Source organism: Phoca vitulina, unplaced genomic scaffold (genome assembly GCF_004348235.1).
Source record: "Phoca vitulina isolate PV1807 unplaced genomic scaffold, GSC_HSeal_1.0 scaffold9, whole genome shotgun sequence".
Lineage (NCBI taxonomy): Eukaryota > Metazoa > Chordata > Mammalia > Carnivora > Phocidae > Phoca > Phoca vitulina.
In genome coordinates, this window is record NW_022589712.1 from 52,710,772 (window position 1) to 52,729,644 (window position 18,873).

Below are 18,873 nucleotides of genomic sequence, written 5' to 3' on the forward strand. Positions count from 1 at the left end.
CAAGAAGGGTCAGTACAGTCAAGATATTTTGAGAGAGAATCCACATTCACGTAAGTTTTATGATAGTACATTGTTATAACTGTTCTATTTTATTATTAGTTCTTATTGTTAATCTCTGTATTGTGTTTAATTTATAAATTAAACTTTATCATAGGTATGTATGTATAGGTAAAAATATAGTATCAATAGGGTTCAGTACCATCCGTGGTTTCAAGCATGCACTGGGGGTCTTAGAAGGTATCCCCCAGGAATAAGGGAGGACTACTATAGTCTAAATAAAATGTGTCTTCAAATAATACGATACATGCTAATGAGTTATGGGTCTTCCAAAAGAGATCTCTTCTAAGAAGAAATCACTGTGAATGCAGGGAAATCATTTGAAAGTGAAATAAATGCTTTATTATACAATATTCCCCTCTTTAAATATTTATTATTATCATGATGGTTAGCGATTTAATGACATGATTTGCAAATGTTGTTTCTGTCTATATAACCTTTTAATCTTTAATTCATCCTTATTGTTATCTCTTATCTACATAGCTTACTTCCCACTATGGTCTGGTGGGGAACAGCAACATGGTATTGAAGAAGTATTTCTATTTTTCTTGTTTCAAATTACAGAAAAATTAGAACAAGGAAGCAAAACTTTGGTGTTTTTAGGAAATTGTGTCTGTTACTAAAATATCAATGCCACGAACCCATAAAGAACACTAAAATTTAAGATCTTAACAAAGAAAAAAAACAATCATTTACACTGCCTACATTGACCATTTGTCTTGAGTTTTTATTTCCTCCTTGATTTCTGGACATTAGTTTAGATAACAAGATATTTTCCCAAGCAGAAGGAAAAAGACCAAACATGTGATATTTGGAAATGACTCCTACTGTGGTCTTATGTGTTACTCTTGTTTTTAAAGGGATAATGGTTACAAGGCATACTCCCTTAGGAAAGAATATTTTTAAGTGTTATTGTGCAAAGTAAAACTGGTATTTGTTACACAAAACACTTCAGCATCTCTTGCAAAACCACTAAGACACCTCTGCAACTTTCCAACTCCTAGGCGAATCAGTAGGCTAGAAATGTTCTCAAGTCCTTCTCTACTTGTGGCCTCAAAAAGGGGCTGGGAAAAGAGCAAGCTCTTGGTTCCCTGTAAAGTCTCCAGTGCATCGAATAATGAGACTGACATACCATTGTTCGGCCAATGCCCATAGATTACAAAAGTATTTTTCTTACCCACTGTTTCAAAAAACTTTTGAGCCAGCAATTGAGCCTGTTGGGGATAAGGATTCTACAAAATATAATTATGAATTAACACTATCACTTCTTAGAGCCAACATCCTGAAATGTATAAGCTAGTAGTTAGGTTCCTTAAGTGAATACAGCTGTGACTCACAGTCCTTTCCTAACAGAAACATCTTGAAAAAAGCCTACATACGTGTAGCGATCCAAACAACTCTTCAAATAAAATTTTAAATTCGGTTTAAAAATATAAACTACATGCCATAAAGGGTTAACTTGGCTTCAGTCTACCCCACCTTACTTTATAGGGCCAGGGTTTGTGAGAGACGGATATGACATTCTTAACCTACTCCATCAAACAGACACAGAGACCCAGAGAAAGGAAGGGCGGAGAAGCAAATGAAATTTAAAGAGCCAATTTTCAGTGGGCCTTCATTTTGAGAGTTAGGCTATTTTTGTCCTTGTTTTTAGCAGCAAATCAATTCCTGCCTCCATACCCAAGCATTTGTGAAGAGGATAGCACAGCTGTCCAATTTACATTCATAAATGCAGGTGTTGCTCAGACACAAAACAGAGGTCAGCTGAATACGGCTCCTAATTAGCTACCTTTTCTACTAGGATTTTTCTTTGTAAAGTTATGCATGCAATTTGGGTTCAACTTAGAGACCATTTTTAGATCCCAGCATGCTATCCACCAAGAAGCGGGCTGTCATTATAAAGCATAATTTACAGCATAGTTAACTTTACATGTTTTTTAAAATCTACATTATACCTAAGGCAAATTTCTCTTCTACACACACATTATTCACTGTTTTCCATCCCCTTCTGAATATCTAAAATTTAGTGCAGAATTTAGCCAGAAAATCTTTTATGACAGAATGGAAAGAATTTTGCCCTTTTTCTAAGATTAAGAAAGTCCACAATTTTAATAATGAGGACTAAAGACTTGGTTAAATGACACAAGGAAAGTAGCTATTTGCAATTGTCTTCAGTGGGGAACACCCTGGGGCTTGTTACAGCAGTTCTTAGAAATGGCAGGATGGAGACTGGTATCGAATACAATCCATTAGGAAACCCAAGCCCTAAATGAAATGACCACAAAATCCTATCAGTTAACAGAAATGCAGCAGCTGTACATGTTTATTGTAATACAATAGGATATTGTTGTAGAGATAACACTCTTAAAATTAAAAAAAAAAAAAAAAGAATCCAGCGAGCGATGTGACCAGTTTATTCCCCTATTTGAAAAATGAGAAGGTATAGTGTGGCAGAGCTTTGGAATACATAAATAAGCATGAAGATCGCAGAGAAGACAGGTATTGTATGTACACTAATGGGCTGTTGGGATCAGCTGTCAAAGTCACTGGCTAAACTTCAAGCCACTGTGACTCCCAGCTTTTGCAGGATGTTCAAAGACCTACCCCAATAACTCCCTGCAGGAAGTGAAAGGTAATGGTCCTCCCCCCACCCCTCCCCATTGATTTTACCTGCCATAAGTATTCCAAATACAAATTCTTATCGTGGCTCCCATTTATCCATCTTTTAAAACTGCATGCTATGGAAGTTTAAATTCAGTTTGACCTTAAACTTTATAATGATGTAATATTACATGTTATTTATAATGATATACATTTTTATATATGGTATTATATATATAAATATGGTATTCTGGGCTGTTTCAGAGGCTTACTAAAGTAAAATCATTTTGCAAAAGATGACATGTATCACCAGGATTCTGACAAATTCATCTGGCTTGATTTTCCTCACTACAGGCCATCCATCAAGATTCAGACCCATAATCCTTCAGAACCATAAAAAGACAAAAACCCCTGTTCTCTAGCCATCTTCTGGGATGGAATGCAAAATATTTTGTTGTGGTAAGTAAGGCTTTGAAGATGAAAGCACTGGGTCCACTCCTATGATTGTTACCCCAGTGCTCAGCGTTCAAAATGGGAGCCCCAGGGTCTTAGAGATCATTTTAATCCTCCTATATAAAAACAAAACGTGTCTCCCATGCATTGCTCTAACCGCCCTCCTCTGGAGTCTCACTGGCCCCTCCCGAGGGAAAATGAACTCGACTGTTGACTGTCCCAAAAGAATTCCAAACAATTTCCTTACTTGCCTCCCTGTTCAGTGAAGATTATGAGCCTAATTCTTAGAGACTGCTACTAAAATTCCACCCCGCTGAATCCTGCAGCCTAATTCTTTCAGCATTATGTTTTTTGGCAGAATAACGTGACCCAAATTTGCAGGAGATAATTTGCTGCAACAGTGCTTCTTGCAATGCAGTGAACCCGAGATTAGCATTTCAGGATTGCAAATATCAGACTTAAATAATAATAAAATTGTTTGCTTCAAGAAAAGACAAATTTCGATCTTGTATTAGGAAATGGAAATGCTTAGCAAAATGTGGACAATTTTATGAATTAAGCAAGCTTTACAGATCAATGGAAAATAATCAAGAACTAGCAATTTACTTCAGTAATTAGTGGCAAAATGCTACAGCGGTTCTTTAAAGATTAAGGAACTAGCTGTGCGTGTATGTGTGTGTGCTATTGTAAAAACATCATGCATTCCATTTCTCATCAATGGTGGCTAATACTATTCTAAAAGGACATTTTCAGATCTGAGGTGTCTTAAAACAAAACAAAACAAAACAAAAACTGATTAACTATGGCTGTTCCTGTGTTCACCCACCATGCTGCTCACCAACGCTTGGCTGTGTGAGCAATGTTTGTTCAGGTATTCATTATTTCACCTTTTCTCAATATCAATCAACTTGCACATAAGGCGTCAAGAGAGACTTGACATTCTTCTTGATTAGAATTTGTGGTTCTTGATTAGAATTTGTGGATCAGGTTGTAAAGAGCCAGAGCAATATTCCCATTGGGAACAAATATTAAATTGTGTGGACTAAAGCTTTCTGGCCACACTTCCGTGGCTCGCTCCTTGGCCTCTGTAAGAAATCTCTACCACTTATCTTCCGTGGACTCTAGTCTATACACTCTACTGCTGGAGAGACACTGTCACTTCGGATGTCACTCAGCTGCGATCACCGTGTCCCTCCTCATCCGGTTCTCATTCACCCTCTCAGAATTCAAACATCAAGACAGAGAAACGGAAGAACAGGTTACACTTAGAAGGGGATTCCTCATTCCGAAAGGTTAAGTATGACAGAGGAGAACAGACAAAACAGAAAAAAAAAAGTAAAATGTGCACAGTGTTTTCAGCTAGAAGCTAGGAGGCACATGCGCACATGGTCTGGGGAGGCCTGCATAGCCGCCTCTCTCTACGTGCTCTTACCTTATTTCTCTTGAAGTAGGCTCGTCGGCAGGCCGCAAAGCACTTCTCGCTGCAGAAGCTTTTCACCTCACTTCCCATACTCAGGGAATAGCGCTTGATTCCCACTTTCTGGCACCAGGCACACATTATTTGTACATTTGACACATCATCTTCTATAATAAAAGTATAAGAAAAATGTTCATATCAGAAGCAAACATCCCTTCAAACTTAGACACACCCTGAGCCTGACAGAGCTACTTGAGGTCTAATTTTAATTTCTGCACCTCACCACTTTCTGACCTCTGTAGGACAGCCAGCTCCTGAAAGGAAGACTCAATGCTTTCTTTCTTTTTTTTTTTTTTCTTGGTTGGCTCTTAAGTCTCCAAAAAACATCATTTACTTAAAATCCAGAGCATGAATGCACACCCAGGAGGGCTCCCAGGACTTCTTAGCCTGGTAAAAATGTATATTCTACCTGGTTAAACCAGGCTTGGTACTCATGAAGCTTGTAAAATGACCCATTTCTTCAAAGGTACTACTGAAAGCCTGTGAGATCCACACTAAGTGGGATACCCAAGTGCTAACCCACAAATGTGATGCCCTAATGCCGAAATGGAGGGATGGTAATGGAGGTTTCAGCCGTGAGACCTGAGGTCCGACAGCAATAAAGATCATTCTCGGCTAGACTGGTAGTCCTAGCAGCTCCTGCAGGACCCGCTACCCATGTCATGGAGATGTACAGAATGATGTTAAGTGACATGCGAATATTTTCAATAATTAAAATACTGCATTTCTTTTCCTTTGCAAGAGAAGAAAACAAATTTAACTGGCAAAACAAGCCCATGATATCACAAATATTACTGCTCAAAGTGAAGAGAGGTTTTTAAAGTGAGTCAGTTTATAATAAAATATATTGAGTAAATCATAATGCAGATGATAACAAGTTATGACAAAAATGTGACAGTGATATTCAAACGACTGAAGTCTGGGAAATACTGGCCCACTTAGGGGTGGGGGCAATAAAAGGAGCCTTTAATTAGAAGTCTATAAAATATTTTCTTGCTGCCTCCTAGGGACTTTTGCTATATCTTGAGTTTTCTGGTCCTCCCAATTGACAATGTGTATACATTGACTGATTGCCACTATTAGCCACATTTCTCCTTCCTTTATGGATTTTTTTTTTAACTATCCCAGATTCATGCTCCAGACATGAATGGTAATCACAAAATCCCCAATAAGCTCTGGTATAGTGTTGTCTGATTTCTGAATAAAATCCCCCAAAGACTAATTGCTAAGCAAGGCCTGGTCCATGAGTTGTTGACATATTCATGGTTCATAGAGTCTGTCATGCAATCATTCCATTTCCAGGGGAAAGATTTGGTTTGAGGCAGTGTGGTCATCAGCCTGCAAAATTAGAAGCAAACTAATTTGTAGTGCAGTGATACGGCTCTTCTTCCCCTGAGTATCATCACTCAGAACTATGTGCAGCATTTTATTTACCTTAATGGAATAAATATTGTCATTTTAATGACCACTTTTTTTCCACAAATTACATAATGTGATCTATTGTTAATTACCAAATGAGACAGTGTAAAAATGACCATTGATATTAATCAAACATTTTTGGTAACATAACTTTCTTTAAATGGAGTCATAACATGAATTCAAATGTCATACAATTACTGCATTTCATAATTTGTTCTAGTCAAAGAAAGCTTTATTTATATTTTATATGGTTTCTAATATGGCATCTGTCTACATATAGACATTTTACATGAAATGCCTATAAACATGAAATGTTATAGACATGAAAATTGAACCAAACTCTACAATTACCTCAGAGTATAAAGGAGTTTTTTTCTTAATTAGATTAGAAATAGTATATTTTAAAAATAATCATCTGTCATTCCTAAGCTAATTTGAACTACGAGTTTCTATTCTTCCCAATTGATTCGCTGCTTTAAAATCTTAAAGTCCTAAAAAAGAAGATGATACAGCAGAACTCTCCCAAATGATCCGCTGGCAATATGTTTGATTCTGGTGAAATCTGTAAGGAAAAGAAATTTTTATGGGGGAAATTATTTGGCCTGAGAGTTCAAAAAGGAGACCGCCCCTCCTTCCTAAGGAGCTGCTTTAGAACAACCATTAGGTTCCCCTTGTTGTTCTTTCCCTTAAATTGTCTCGTTTGGGAAACAAAACCTAAAATTTTTCTTTCTAGATCTTTAATGGATATAAATAAGATAAAATAAAATAAAATAAAATAAAATAAAATAATCCACTATAATGGACTAAAATTGAGATGAAAAAGGGTAGAGAACAAAGCACTAAGGAGGTAGGCACACGGCCTGGCAGGAAAGGAGGCTGGGGAGAGGGCAGCTCGCGATCTCCCTCACGCTTCCCTCCATCAGCACAGGCTGACTGGCTAGTCAGTTTTTTAAGAGGAGGCAAGGATACTTTCTTACAGTAGACTTAACAGAGAAACAAAAAGTAGAATTTTAAGGGAGATTATTTTTATAAATCATTTATACTATAAAGTAACAATGTGGGAAGATGAGACAAAAGAAATTGTGCACTTCTGTTTTGTATGTGGCAGTTGGAAAACTCTTAGAATGGTGGTTAGCATCTGTCTTGTTAAATAATTCAGTATTTCCATCCATTTCTCATAAAATTCCATTTCATAAAGGCAAACACTTCGGAAAAATTCCATCGGATTTCTCCTTTTCTGTCATCGAACTGTTACCAATAGCTAGTGCTCCAAAGATGAGAAAACATTTTCAGATATCTCAGGTACTCCAGTCTTATAAAAGCCATTTTTATTCACATTATATTTAAGAAACTAAGAACTATAATTATCTAAGTTAATTTTTCAGCTAAAACATAGCTCAAAATTCTGGTCCTAGACATGAGATTGTGCCCCATCTTAAATGTGTATGACTGTACCCCTAGCAAAGTGAGTTTTTCTTAAGTGCTTAAAACCAAAGGGATAGGTTCATTTCAACAACCACATTTTTTTTTAATCTGAAACCCAGTAATTATGTGCATGCTTTACATTGGCAAAATAGAAGGCCCCAGCATTTTAGCTTTTCTAACTTGATCTGTTGTAAAAAATATATATTTATTTATTTAAAAAAATATTTCTTTGAACTAGGGAGAACCTGATTTCCTATCTTATATTTAGACTAAAGTCTGTGCCATTAGAGACTTGAGATTACCTCAAAGAAGACTGGCATAACAGATTTTTCCTTACAGCCATTAGCCTGCGTATTTTTCATAATGAACAATGCAACAACAAATGCAAAATATTTACAGCATTAAGTCACATTCCCAAGGTGAATGGTTTGTATAACATGATAAATTTTTCATATGATAATATCATATAAATATGCATCAGTCAAAATATGCATGTTTCTATTAATCATGAAAAGTTTGTACCACCTCTTTAGGATTTAATTAAGCAAAATGTTTAGGGCATTTTCTTTCCAATCTAATGTTCAAAGAGCTCTAGAACATTACTCCATTTTACATCCCAGAAGGAGAAGTTCAGATTAATTACTCTGAGATGAAATCAAAATTGTATTTATTTATCATCATGCAGAGAAGTATGAGATCAAGCATTTCTGGAATGCCTTGCTGAAGTTGTTTGAGAAATTGCCTTATCTGGTGACTTTCAAAAATAAGGATGGCCATTGGTCGGTGGCATTCTAGGGGCACTTGAATTGACTGTAAACATGCATACTAGCTTACCTGACCAGAGCACAAAGAAAATCAGGAGGGTCTTAATGGACCCCAAGGGATTAAACTGTAGATTTACCACCCCTTTGTAACTTTCATGGGAGTCCAAGACTGAGGACAAAATCTGCAAGTATTTGCTGGTGATGTTTCTCTCCTCCAACAGTTGCTGGAATGCACACATCTAGATAATCATTTCAAGATTTGAATTATATTTGAGACAAGTTGCAAGGCAGTCTGAAGTGATTCCTGGGTGTTCTCCACATCATGAAAGGAAAGTACAGCACGGGTAGCACTCTGTCGATCTATTTGTCAGAGTAGCTATATTTAAGAACACAGATAAAGACATGGCCTGGAAGGCAGGCAAGAAACTAGGGTTAAAGTTTGCTTTCTTTGCAGCCCTTCTTGGAATAATTCAACTCCAAAAATTTTGAGGCAATCCAGTTCAAAAGCCTCTACAGAGTCCTATAGAAGCTTCTGTATAATTCTGTATGTTCTAGAACTGAACATACAAGGAGACCCGGAAAAAATTTGGAACACTGAGCCAAAAGGAAAATAATCATAGCTAGCCATTATTCAGTATTTAATGGTGGCAGGCACAGTGCAAAGTTCTTTAAATCCATCATTTCATCTTAATCACAACCACTGCCCCCCAGGCAAATACTAACTGATCCCCACTGTACAGATGGGGAAAGTGAGGTTTAGAACGTAAGCAATTTACTCTAAATCACAGAGCCAGTACACACAAAGCCTAGACTCCAGAGCCCAAGCTCTTGGCTATCACATCTCAGAGACCAGGGCCTTTCTAAAAGCGTGAGATTACATGCCATCCACACAGACTTCCCTCTGCAAAAAGGACTAAAAGCTCTCACAAGATTCTGCTACTTACATGGCGCCCTGCTCCATGACACGCTAAAAGACAAAGAAAATGAAATCAAAAAGGTCAAAATGTCTTTGAGGGGACAGCTGAAGTGTTATTCAATCAATATTTGTTGATTGATTTTCAAAAAAATTTAAAGGCTCACAATGCAAGCCTTTATTTCTTAATGACTATGAGACTTGGATTTGCTGCAAACATTCTGTCTGAACTTTCACCAGCAAGTGCCACTTAAACATTAAACAAGGAGCCAGAGCCAATAATACCTGGATCTCAGGAAGCACTCATTCTACCCACAGGCAAGCAATACTCTTCCCAGTTTTCTCTTTAGTAAGGAGGGGGATCACAGCAAGACATGGATAAGATTGATTTCCCATGTGGGTGAAGCAGGGAACCACTTACATTTGTAATTCCAAAGATGCCACTAATATCCTACCTTCAAAAATTATGCCACAACTCCTCACTAAAATTAAATTCTACCATTAGAGAGTAATTTGTTTGGCCACATATTTTTTTATATCCCATTAAAACACAAATTCCCTAAAAGTAGAAAATTCAGTACATTTTATGTCAATTATGACTTATGCTTTAAAATGAGTGGTTTTCACAGAGAGTGGGGAGAAGGGCTAAGGACAAGGTTCCAATGCAAGAGGTGGAGGGCAGAAATGGGAGAGGCTTTGGTACGGAGAAGCCTCTGGTCACTCACTGCTCTGATAAAGTCTAGCCCTGGGCATACAGGTAGAGCAAGCTGAGGGCAGCCAAGCAAAGAGTGGACAGGAAAAAATACTGTCTGAGCATACTGTAGCAACTCTATCTTCAGAGTGCCTTTTAGAATCAAACAGAAAACAGTGGAAGTTGAAGGAGGCGGGCGGAATAGCATACATCCAGGGACCTCTGAAAATGCAAAGCAACGGGCAGATCCACTTATTACCGTCTCAAGGGGGTGACTTTTTTTTTTTTTGAATGAATGAATGAGGTAACAGATAAATGCTGCTTTGCAAAACTAAGTCGCTATTATTTGAAAGACAACGTGGTGGAGTGCCGGGAAACAGAGGCAGAGGACATCGGTGAAAGTACTAATACTGCCCCTTCTAGTTGTATGGCACTCTGCTTGAGGGACAGTCATGCCCACCCTCACCAGAGCTGTGGTGAGGATGAAATGCTAGAAAGCAGCCACGTCCTACATGTAAATGAGCCTGCCTTAGGATTACCAGCAATTAGAGCCGCAAGAAAAGGGAGGGGTCAGCTGTAGGCACTCTGGAGAGGCCCGGATGACCAGGCTCCAGTTTCCTCAATCACATCCCCTCCCATGGATGACATCTGCAGAACCACTATCTTTGAACCCAAAGAGCAACCCAGTTAATTGGTTAAATTTCACTAACTCAGACTATTTAAGTGTAAAGCCATTACATTTAATAAAAGCTTCACTTACAGTTATTCTCTTTAAAAATTACTTAACTTGAATTAATAGTTGACAAGGTGTTGCCAAATATATCACTGTACTGCCAGATGTTCTGTAATTAATAGATGGGAATTCTTGGTAATTATTACATCAACTAGTTACACATGGGTGGATCTTCCTAAGTGCCCGAGAAGTTTGCTCTTTCAAAAAAGTATCATAGTGGGGCGCCTGGGTGGCTCAGTCGTTAAGTGTCTGCCTTTGGCTCAGGTCATGATCCCAGGGTCCTGGGATTGAGCCCCGTGTCAGGCTCCCTACTCAGGGGGAGGTCTGCTCCTCCCTCTCCCTCTACCCTTCCCCCAGCTTGTGGTCTCTCTCAAGTAAATAAAGAAAATCTTTAAAATAAAATAAAGTTTAAAAAAATCGAAATCTCTCTACAAAAACTAAAATTTGGTTCCAGTAATTAAAAGGAATGAGCACATATTACATAAAATGACAGCAAAATTATAGAATTTAAATTAATTTTTAATATTCTAATGGAACTTTCCTAGCCAATTTTTAATTTTGTATATATGTGTGATACATATATATGTGCACATATGTGTGTGTATATATATATGTAAAACATGTGACTCCAGAATGAATTAAATATCTGCATGCAGGTCTCTGCACTAGGCAACTGGTCAAGAATGCTCAGTTAAATAAGACATAACCCTGCTCCCAAGAACAGAAAGAAAACTGTGTGCCTCACTATATGACAGGCAGAATGTGGTAAGAGAGGTTCAAAACCTGTTAGAGGCCCAGAAAGCACAGTTTTTGAGTAGGGTCCTGAAGGATTTGGAGGAGGAGCAAGTTCGAGAGGAGGAGGGAAAGGACAGAAGGAAAGCAGGAGCCAGGGCGTGGGGCTCAGTGGTGACAAGGAGTCCTGAAGTTGCCCCATTAACCAAGATTGCAAGAAGAGAAAAGCAGATCAGATTGGGGCCCAGTGGGGCCTGAACAAGGAATCCCTTGAAGGATGTTTGGCAAGGGGATGGAAGGGGCTCACCCTTATTCCACAGGTAATGGGGAGCTCCTGAATGTTTCTTAGTAGAAGATAACAGGATCAGAGATGTGCTAACCAATGTTACTCCAGCAGGGTGGATCAGAATTCAGAAAGACTGGAATCTCGTCCTGCGTCTAGGAGCCTCAGTAAGAAACAAGGGAGTAGGCTCCACACCTCTTTCGCCTTTGTGTGTTCAGCGCCTAGCACATAGCAGTGCTTAAACTATGTTGAATAAATAAACAGACAGATGGATGGATGGACAGATGGATGGATACAGAGGGAAGGAGATGAAGTTTGGAACCTATGCAGCAACAGAAGAAATGAAAAGAAGACTTAACCAATTGCCTTCATCAGTTCATCTCCCTGTGTGTCTAGTCAAAGACAACCAGGGAAAAGTCCAAAGAGTTCTTTGAGAAAATGGACTGTGTAGTCAAAAGTCAAGCAGTGAATTTGCTTTATTTTCAGGGTCCCTTCCTCATTTATTTTCCCAACATTCAAACAAAGAAGGAAAATGAAACAAGATCCCATAAAGTCTCAAGATAGTAATTCTCTCTTGAATTCCGTACTGAACTTGGATTCTTTAACAAGACACTACTAAGCACACATGTCTACAGTTCCTTGCCATTAACTTGAATTTCTCCCCATAATTTCCCTGATTTGCCAGTGAAGGGACCCCTTCTAAGTCTCCTGGACAATCTCACCTCTGTGCCTCAGTACTCACTGTGGAGAATCTGTCTTTCCTACATACTTACCCTAAGAAAATGGAATAAGAAGGAAGATGGTAGAACTTAAGAGTCAAGAAAACCTCCATGTGACATTTCGCAAAGCACATTCTACAGAATACTAATCCCAGGAGATACTTAAGTGGGTGTTTATTTTTAAAACGACTTCCATGGTCAAATATGTATGAAAACACTGGGCTAAACAAAGTTAAATAATAGACCCTTTACCATAAGCCTTTTTGGTTCCACCAATGTAGAACTAGGAATCCTAAAAGAGGGAGATAGAATGTGCTGTATTTCACCAATTTTTTTTAAAGATTTTATTTATTTATTTGTCAGAGAGAGCGAGAGAGCACAAGCAGGGGGAGTGGCAGGCAGAGGGAGAAGCAGGCTCCCTGCTGAGTGGGGATCCCGATGCAGGACTCGATCCCAGGACCCTGGGATCATGACCTGAGCTGAAGGCAGCTGTTTAACCAACTGAGCCACACAGTCATCCCTATATTTCACCAATTTGACCACAGACAGAGAATCCACAGGAAGTCTCTCCGGGATGTGCTGCTCTACTACCCTATATTAGCACTGACGCATGAGCACTTCCACTGGGTCATTAATTATCAGGCAAATTTCTCTTTTGCCCAGAATTGGGTCCTCCATTGCCAGGAGCTTTGTCTACACTGGGCAGAAAGACAAGGCCTGCAGCCATGTGGCCAGGGCTAGGTGTGCTGACCAACACCCACTGATCCTCAATAAACACCACCAGACTGAACAAAGACATCCATGGTCCACAAAGTCCTGTGGTGTCTGCTCCATGCATCCAGTACAGAGAAGGCAACCCTTTTCCTGCAAAGTCCTACAGAAAAAAAATAGCAGAAATGAATAAAAAGGCAATGGGAGAGCAATATTGCTCTTAACACACTGAATAATTCATGTTTACCAGGTGGTTGACACGGACAAGGAGCTCAAGTAAAATCCTCTCCCCCATTCCTGAGCCCTGGATCTGACCCTGTGACCAATCCAGACGCCTTGGGACAATGATACTGAAATCATGGGTTTGCTCTCCATTGGACCTCTCTCCTACATGGCTGAAGTCCACTCCCTGAGCCCTAGCACCTAGCCAACAGATGCACGTGATTAGGGAGCAAGGTCAAAACGTGTGTGCCAGCAAATCCATCACTGCTGGAAAAGAAATTCCAAGCCCCCGCCCTGAATAGAGGGGCATCATCTCCAAAGAAATACAAATGGCAGCATTTTAGGACTAAAGGGTCAAGCTGCTTTACATAGGAAGCCAGAGCAAGAAAAGCATTCCCATCACCTATTTATCTGAAAGGCTCATTTCCCCTTCTGAAATCTGGCTATTCCATTAATTACACTTAATGGGCCCCAGAGTGGTTAACAAATCTCTCCAGAGAGGAAATTTTAATTGTAGACAAAGGATTCATTTATTTACTCAACTTTGTGCCAGGCCCTACACTAGAAGCTGGAAATACACTGGCAAACAAGAAAGATAAGATCCCAGTCCTCAAGGAGCTTCCTATGGATGTCCCCAGTGTAAAATGTCAAGGTACAATAGAAAAGGACCATGGAAAAGCCAGGCCTGCTCCCACAGCTCTATCACCACCCAGAGGCCACAGGAGCCAGGTATTCTTGATGACCACAGAGAGGAATAGAAACAGTGCCACTGGAAGGGAGCATAAGCAGCCCCATCGTGACTGACCAGCCAGCCAAGTCCCACCTCTTGGCATTTGGGGCAGTCCAGACAAGCAGCATACCGTGCCGGGACTGCCATCCTAGGGGGGTGAATTAACAGGTTAGAGACTGGGAGTCAAAGGTGCACCTGAGTGCAGTAGGTTGAAGAGTAGATTGAAGTTCAAGTTCAGTAGGTTGAAGAGTCGGAAGAACTTCACTCAAATAAATCTGTTAAGAGAACCAAGATGAACCTGCTGGAACACCGCCAACAGTAATTTACTTCCCACTTCACCTTCCCAACTTGAACTACTCATTGAGATTTCTTAAATGAGAGCAACGGATGGTTGAGGGACTCTCTGAAAGGATCCCATGATGATCCTCACTCGGAAATGTTTTGGCATGAGACATCACATGCCAAAAGTGCCCAGCTATAGGAAAGGTGGAGGAGGGCCACACCAACTGGAAATCTTTCAGTCTTCTCTCTACACACTCCCTTTGGTCCATTTCGGCTATGTACTCCTGTGACTCCAGTTACCATCCATAAGGCGAAGGTTTCCAAATCAACATAGCTACCTCTCCTGAGATATTATTTCCAACTGCCTCCCAGCATCTAAACCCATCATGCCCAAAACTGCATACACACCCCCCCCATAACCTTCCCTTTCCTGTGTTTCCCCTCTCAGTTTCTGCCCCTACCATACATGCAGCTACCTGCTAGCAGAAATCTAGCATCTTTCCTGCTTCTTCCCTCCTTCCCACCTCCCACATTCTGATTATTCACCAGGTTCTCCTAAATATTTTTATAATATACCTACATTCATTCAATTCATTCATGCATGCATGCATTCATTCATTCAATAAATAAATATTTACCAAGTCTAATTATGTACCAGGAACTGTTCTAAGTGCCCATCTTTATGGAGTTTACTGCTGTCCATTCCAGTGAAGCCACCAACACCTCTTGCCCATTCTCCAGGAGGCCTTCTGTCTCATTCCTGTCCAGTTCATTCCCTCCACTCTGGATGTGAGAAAGTCCTCTGAAACACAAGTCTGATCACAGCTCTGACCTGCTCAAAACCCTTCAGTGGCATCCACTGCCCTCAAGAAGAAGTTGGAACTCCTCAGCGTGACCTCAATGGCCAGACCAGCCTCTCAGTTTGTCCATTCTCTGGGCTCTGGTTTGTTTTACTTCCCTTTAGGTTTTCTCTCTACTCTGAGCCTTTCCATGTGCTGCATCCTCACCCGCAACCTCAAAATCCTTGACTGATTCAGTCCTACTGCCCCTTCATTATCTTATCTTAAACCTCATCCTAGGGAGGACTTTCTTGCCCCCAAACCTGGTCAGATCACACGACACTCTGGACTTGATCATCACCAGACTGGATTGAGATTTCTTTTTAATGTCTGTCTCCTCCAGCAGACTGAGAGCCAGTTAAGGTAGAGACCATGTCTGGTTCACTAGAATGAAATGTCTGACTTTGGACCTCAGCATAAGGAACAGAAAAAGCAGAATCCTTACCAGGTGCACCTTGGGTGGTTGGATGCCCAAGATGGGGGGGGGGGCGGCTAGGGGAGGAAGCCAAGGATACCATCTTCGGTAATCATTCAGAACAAAGTTGCTTTAGTGGGAAACACCAGTGAAAAGCCCCAGAACAGAATGTGATCGTTATTTCCACTCGCCTTGGCCAAGTCCATGAACTAAGTCTTCTCAATTTAACAGAAACTTTGAGAAGTCAGCATTGGGAATGTCCCTAGAATAACAAGAGTTGCCCAACTTCACCATCACTTCTCTCTTAACCAAACTTTATTTATACCTTCAAATAATTAATAGCAAACAGTTCAGTCAGGTCTAGGCTAATCCCAGAAACACAGCCACCCTCTACAAGCAAGGGAAAATACAGCTGACATTTCCTCTTATTTCCTGTTAGCATCTTAGCTCCTTGTTGACCTAGGGACAGGGTTTTCTGGAATCCTAACTAGGTCATACCCCCAGTTCCAGGTTGTGTCATGGATCAGGAGTATATGACTTAGAATCCATGTTTAGATGGTGTCCCCAGTTCAGAAGTGAGTTCTGGCCCTGGCTCTGCCATTAATGCAACTCAGTGACCTTGAGAAGGTTGTTTAGCCTCTCCAGCCTCATTTCCTCATCTGTAAAAGAAGAGAATTTAACTCTCTGAGGTCCCTTCTAACTAAAATTCTAGGATTCCAAATCTGTCAAAATAACAAGATTCATTTAAAGGAGGGCAGCCAGAGGATATTCTTCTTCCTTTCCTTTTTTTCTTAAAGTCCTGACTTAACTTCTTCCCTTTTTATCCTTCTGTATGGCCACCACTGTTGTCCCTTGCCATTACCACAAGAGGCTTAGAAAATTCTTTGACTGATGGGACAATTTTAGAAGTGGCCCTTTCTGAGCTCTCCAATATTTGCACCACCATGAATCTGGTACCCTCTTTTTACTCTTTATTATATTTATGCTTCACTTTAAAGGGACAAACATGAATGTCCATAAAGTTTTCCAGTAATGCCTTATCTTTCACTGCGGACCTCCATATACATGATATTTATCATGAGTTTCCCAGAAAACAGACTCTGAGACAAAGATTTGCATGCAGGTGGTTTATTGGGTATGTGATTCCAGGAAGAAGGAATGAAGGGCACAGGAAAAGAACCTGGGGAAGAAGAAGAGCCAATATAATGATGTGTTACTAAGGGAAAGTGGTGTTCGATCATAAAAAAAAAATTCCTTGGAGTTTATGAAATACATTTCCTAGCTATTCACCCAGGGGACAAAAGAAGGAAGAGTTTATTCATCAACTTTCATGCTCCACTGACCCAGTGTGTCAATTCCTCTACACTTGCGGTTTGCACAGGTGTAAGTGCCAAAAGGATTTACATGATGCCCACACTGCCATATCAAAGAAGCCCTACAGCAAGAAGCTACGGACATATGCTATAAGTGTGAGACAAGGCCCTTTCAGAATGCACATGCCCAAGCTGTCAAAGGACCACAGCAATCACTGGATTAAGAGGTGGGACCAAGAGGATCCAGAGAGATGCACAAGAGGTGTCCCATACACACAGCTGTCGTCGCTGTAGAGCCTGCTTTCTCAACCATGGCACTACTGACATTTTCAGCCAGATCATTCCTTGTTGTGGGGCTGTCCCATGCATTGTAGGACGTTTAGCAGCATGGTTGGCCTCTACTCCCTGTATGCCTGTAACTTGCTCTCTCCCAGTTGCAGCAACTAAAATATCTCCAGATATTCTGAACTGTCCCCCGGGAGGCAAAGCAACCACTGCGGTAAAGTATCGAATATCCTACTTTTGTCACTCACCCAGTACCACTTCATTTCTCTCTACTTACATCATATCAAAAGCTGCTCTCAAGTAGACCACTCTGGGAGATGTTTATGTCTTATACTGTAACTTAACTTTCAGGTCTCGCTGTGATATATTTCATGTAAATAGATGATAATGCCTTAATAATAAAGAATGATGAGATTTTAAATAGCTGATTTAAGTAGTTGATTTTGAATAGTCTATAAACAGACTAGATATGGGGGGATAATGTTAAAATTGCATTTTAGGGTTTAGTTACCTAAATCAGGAAGAGTTAAAATTAAAAAAAAAATTTCAAAATCTAGGTCTCCAAGTCAAGGACTCAATATTTTTTGAGACAAGGATCTTTTTCCTCAATAATCCACATGAGGGTAGGGTCCTTATATAATGGGACCAGTGTCCTTCTGAGAAGAGACAGCAGAGAGTTGCTATCTCTCTCTGCCACATGAGCACCCAGAGAAGGTAACCATCTGTAACCCACACAGAGTTTTTACCAGATACCAAGCCTAATGATGTTGATCTTGGACTTGCATTCTCCAGAACTGTGAGAAAATAAATTTTGGTTGTTTAAGCCACCTAGGCCATGGTATTTGGTTATGGTAACCCAAGCTGATGAATATATTTGTCATAAATCCAGAATCTGTTTATATTTGTTTCTGAACTCCACTGCAATGATTTATATGCATATCCTTTTATCATTATTTCATTGTCTTCTTTTAATACAACAGAAATCATTTATTATTGCTCACGGGTCCTGTGAGTTAGATATTGGGAGTCGTTTAGAGCAATTCTGGCTCAGAGTTGCTCATGAGGTTACAGCCAAATATCTCTTGGGGCTGCAGTCATCTGAAAGCTTGAGTTGGGCTGGGGGACCCACTTCTAAGGTGGCTCAACCACAAGGCTGGCTGTGATGGGAGGCCCTGTTCCTGTCCACATGAGCCCCTTCACAGGGCTGCTTGAGTTTCCTCATGCTCCCTCAAAAATGAACAATCCAAGAGAATTGGCAAAAACTGCAATAACCTTTTATGACAGCCTCAGCAGTCAGTCACACAAACCATCCCTGATTCGATGTAGAAAGAAACTCCCAGGAGACCAGGATCATTAGGGCCAATTTGGAAGGTGGCTTCTATAATTTCATTTATCTGAAGTCCAAAAATAGGCAATAATAAACTATATTGCCAGTGGGGAGCATCCTGAGGTGTTAAAACTGTAGAAGAAAATAAGGCAATGATTACCATAAAAGTGGTTACCTCTTGAATGGAAGTTGTGAGTGGACAAGGATCATTATTTGTGAAAAAATACATGTATATTTCATGCACTTTCCAAAAGGCAGTATGTTTCATAATTGCAAGAACAGGTTCTATAAAAAAAAATTAAGCCAAAAGAGAATTGACATGAGAAACACAAAGTGTTCTTTTCTCTCTTATGCCTCAAACATAGATTAGGCTTAAAGTATGTTCAAAAGAAGAATAATAACAACAGTACAATTAACACTGATAATAACATAAAATTATTTAATTACTAATTAATTATTCTAGTCTTACAATGACTGTTGAG

General features: G+C 39.9%; 1 protein-coding gene across 1 annotated transcript in view; it reads right to left on the reverse strand.

Moving 5' to 3' along the window:
• The window catches only part of SOBP (sine oculis binding protein homolog), a 158,222-nt gene that overhangs the window by 113,603 nt on the left and 25,746 nt on the right, over positions 1-18,873 (reverse strand). The window contains exon 4 of the mRNA XM_032408132.1: positions 4,544-4,695. Within this exon, the coding sequence (XP_032264023.1) occupies positions 4,544-4,695 (152 nt within the window). The remainder of the gene's footprint in view (positions 1-4,543; positions 4,696-18,873) is intronic.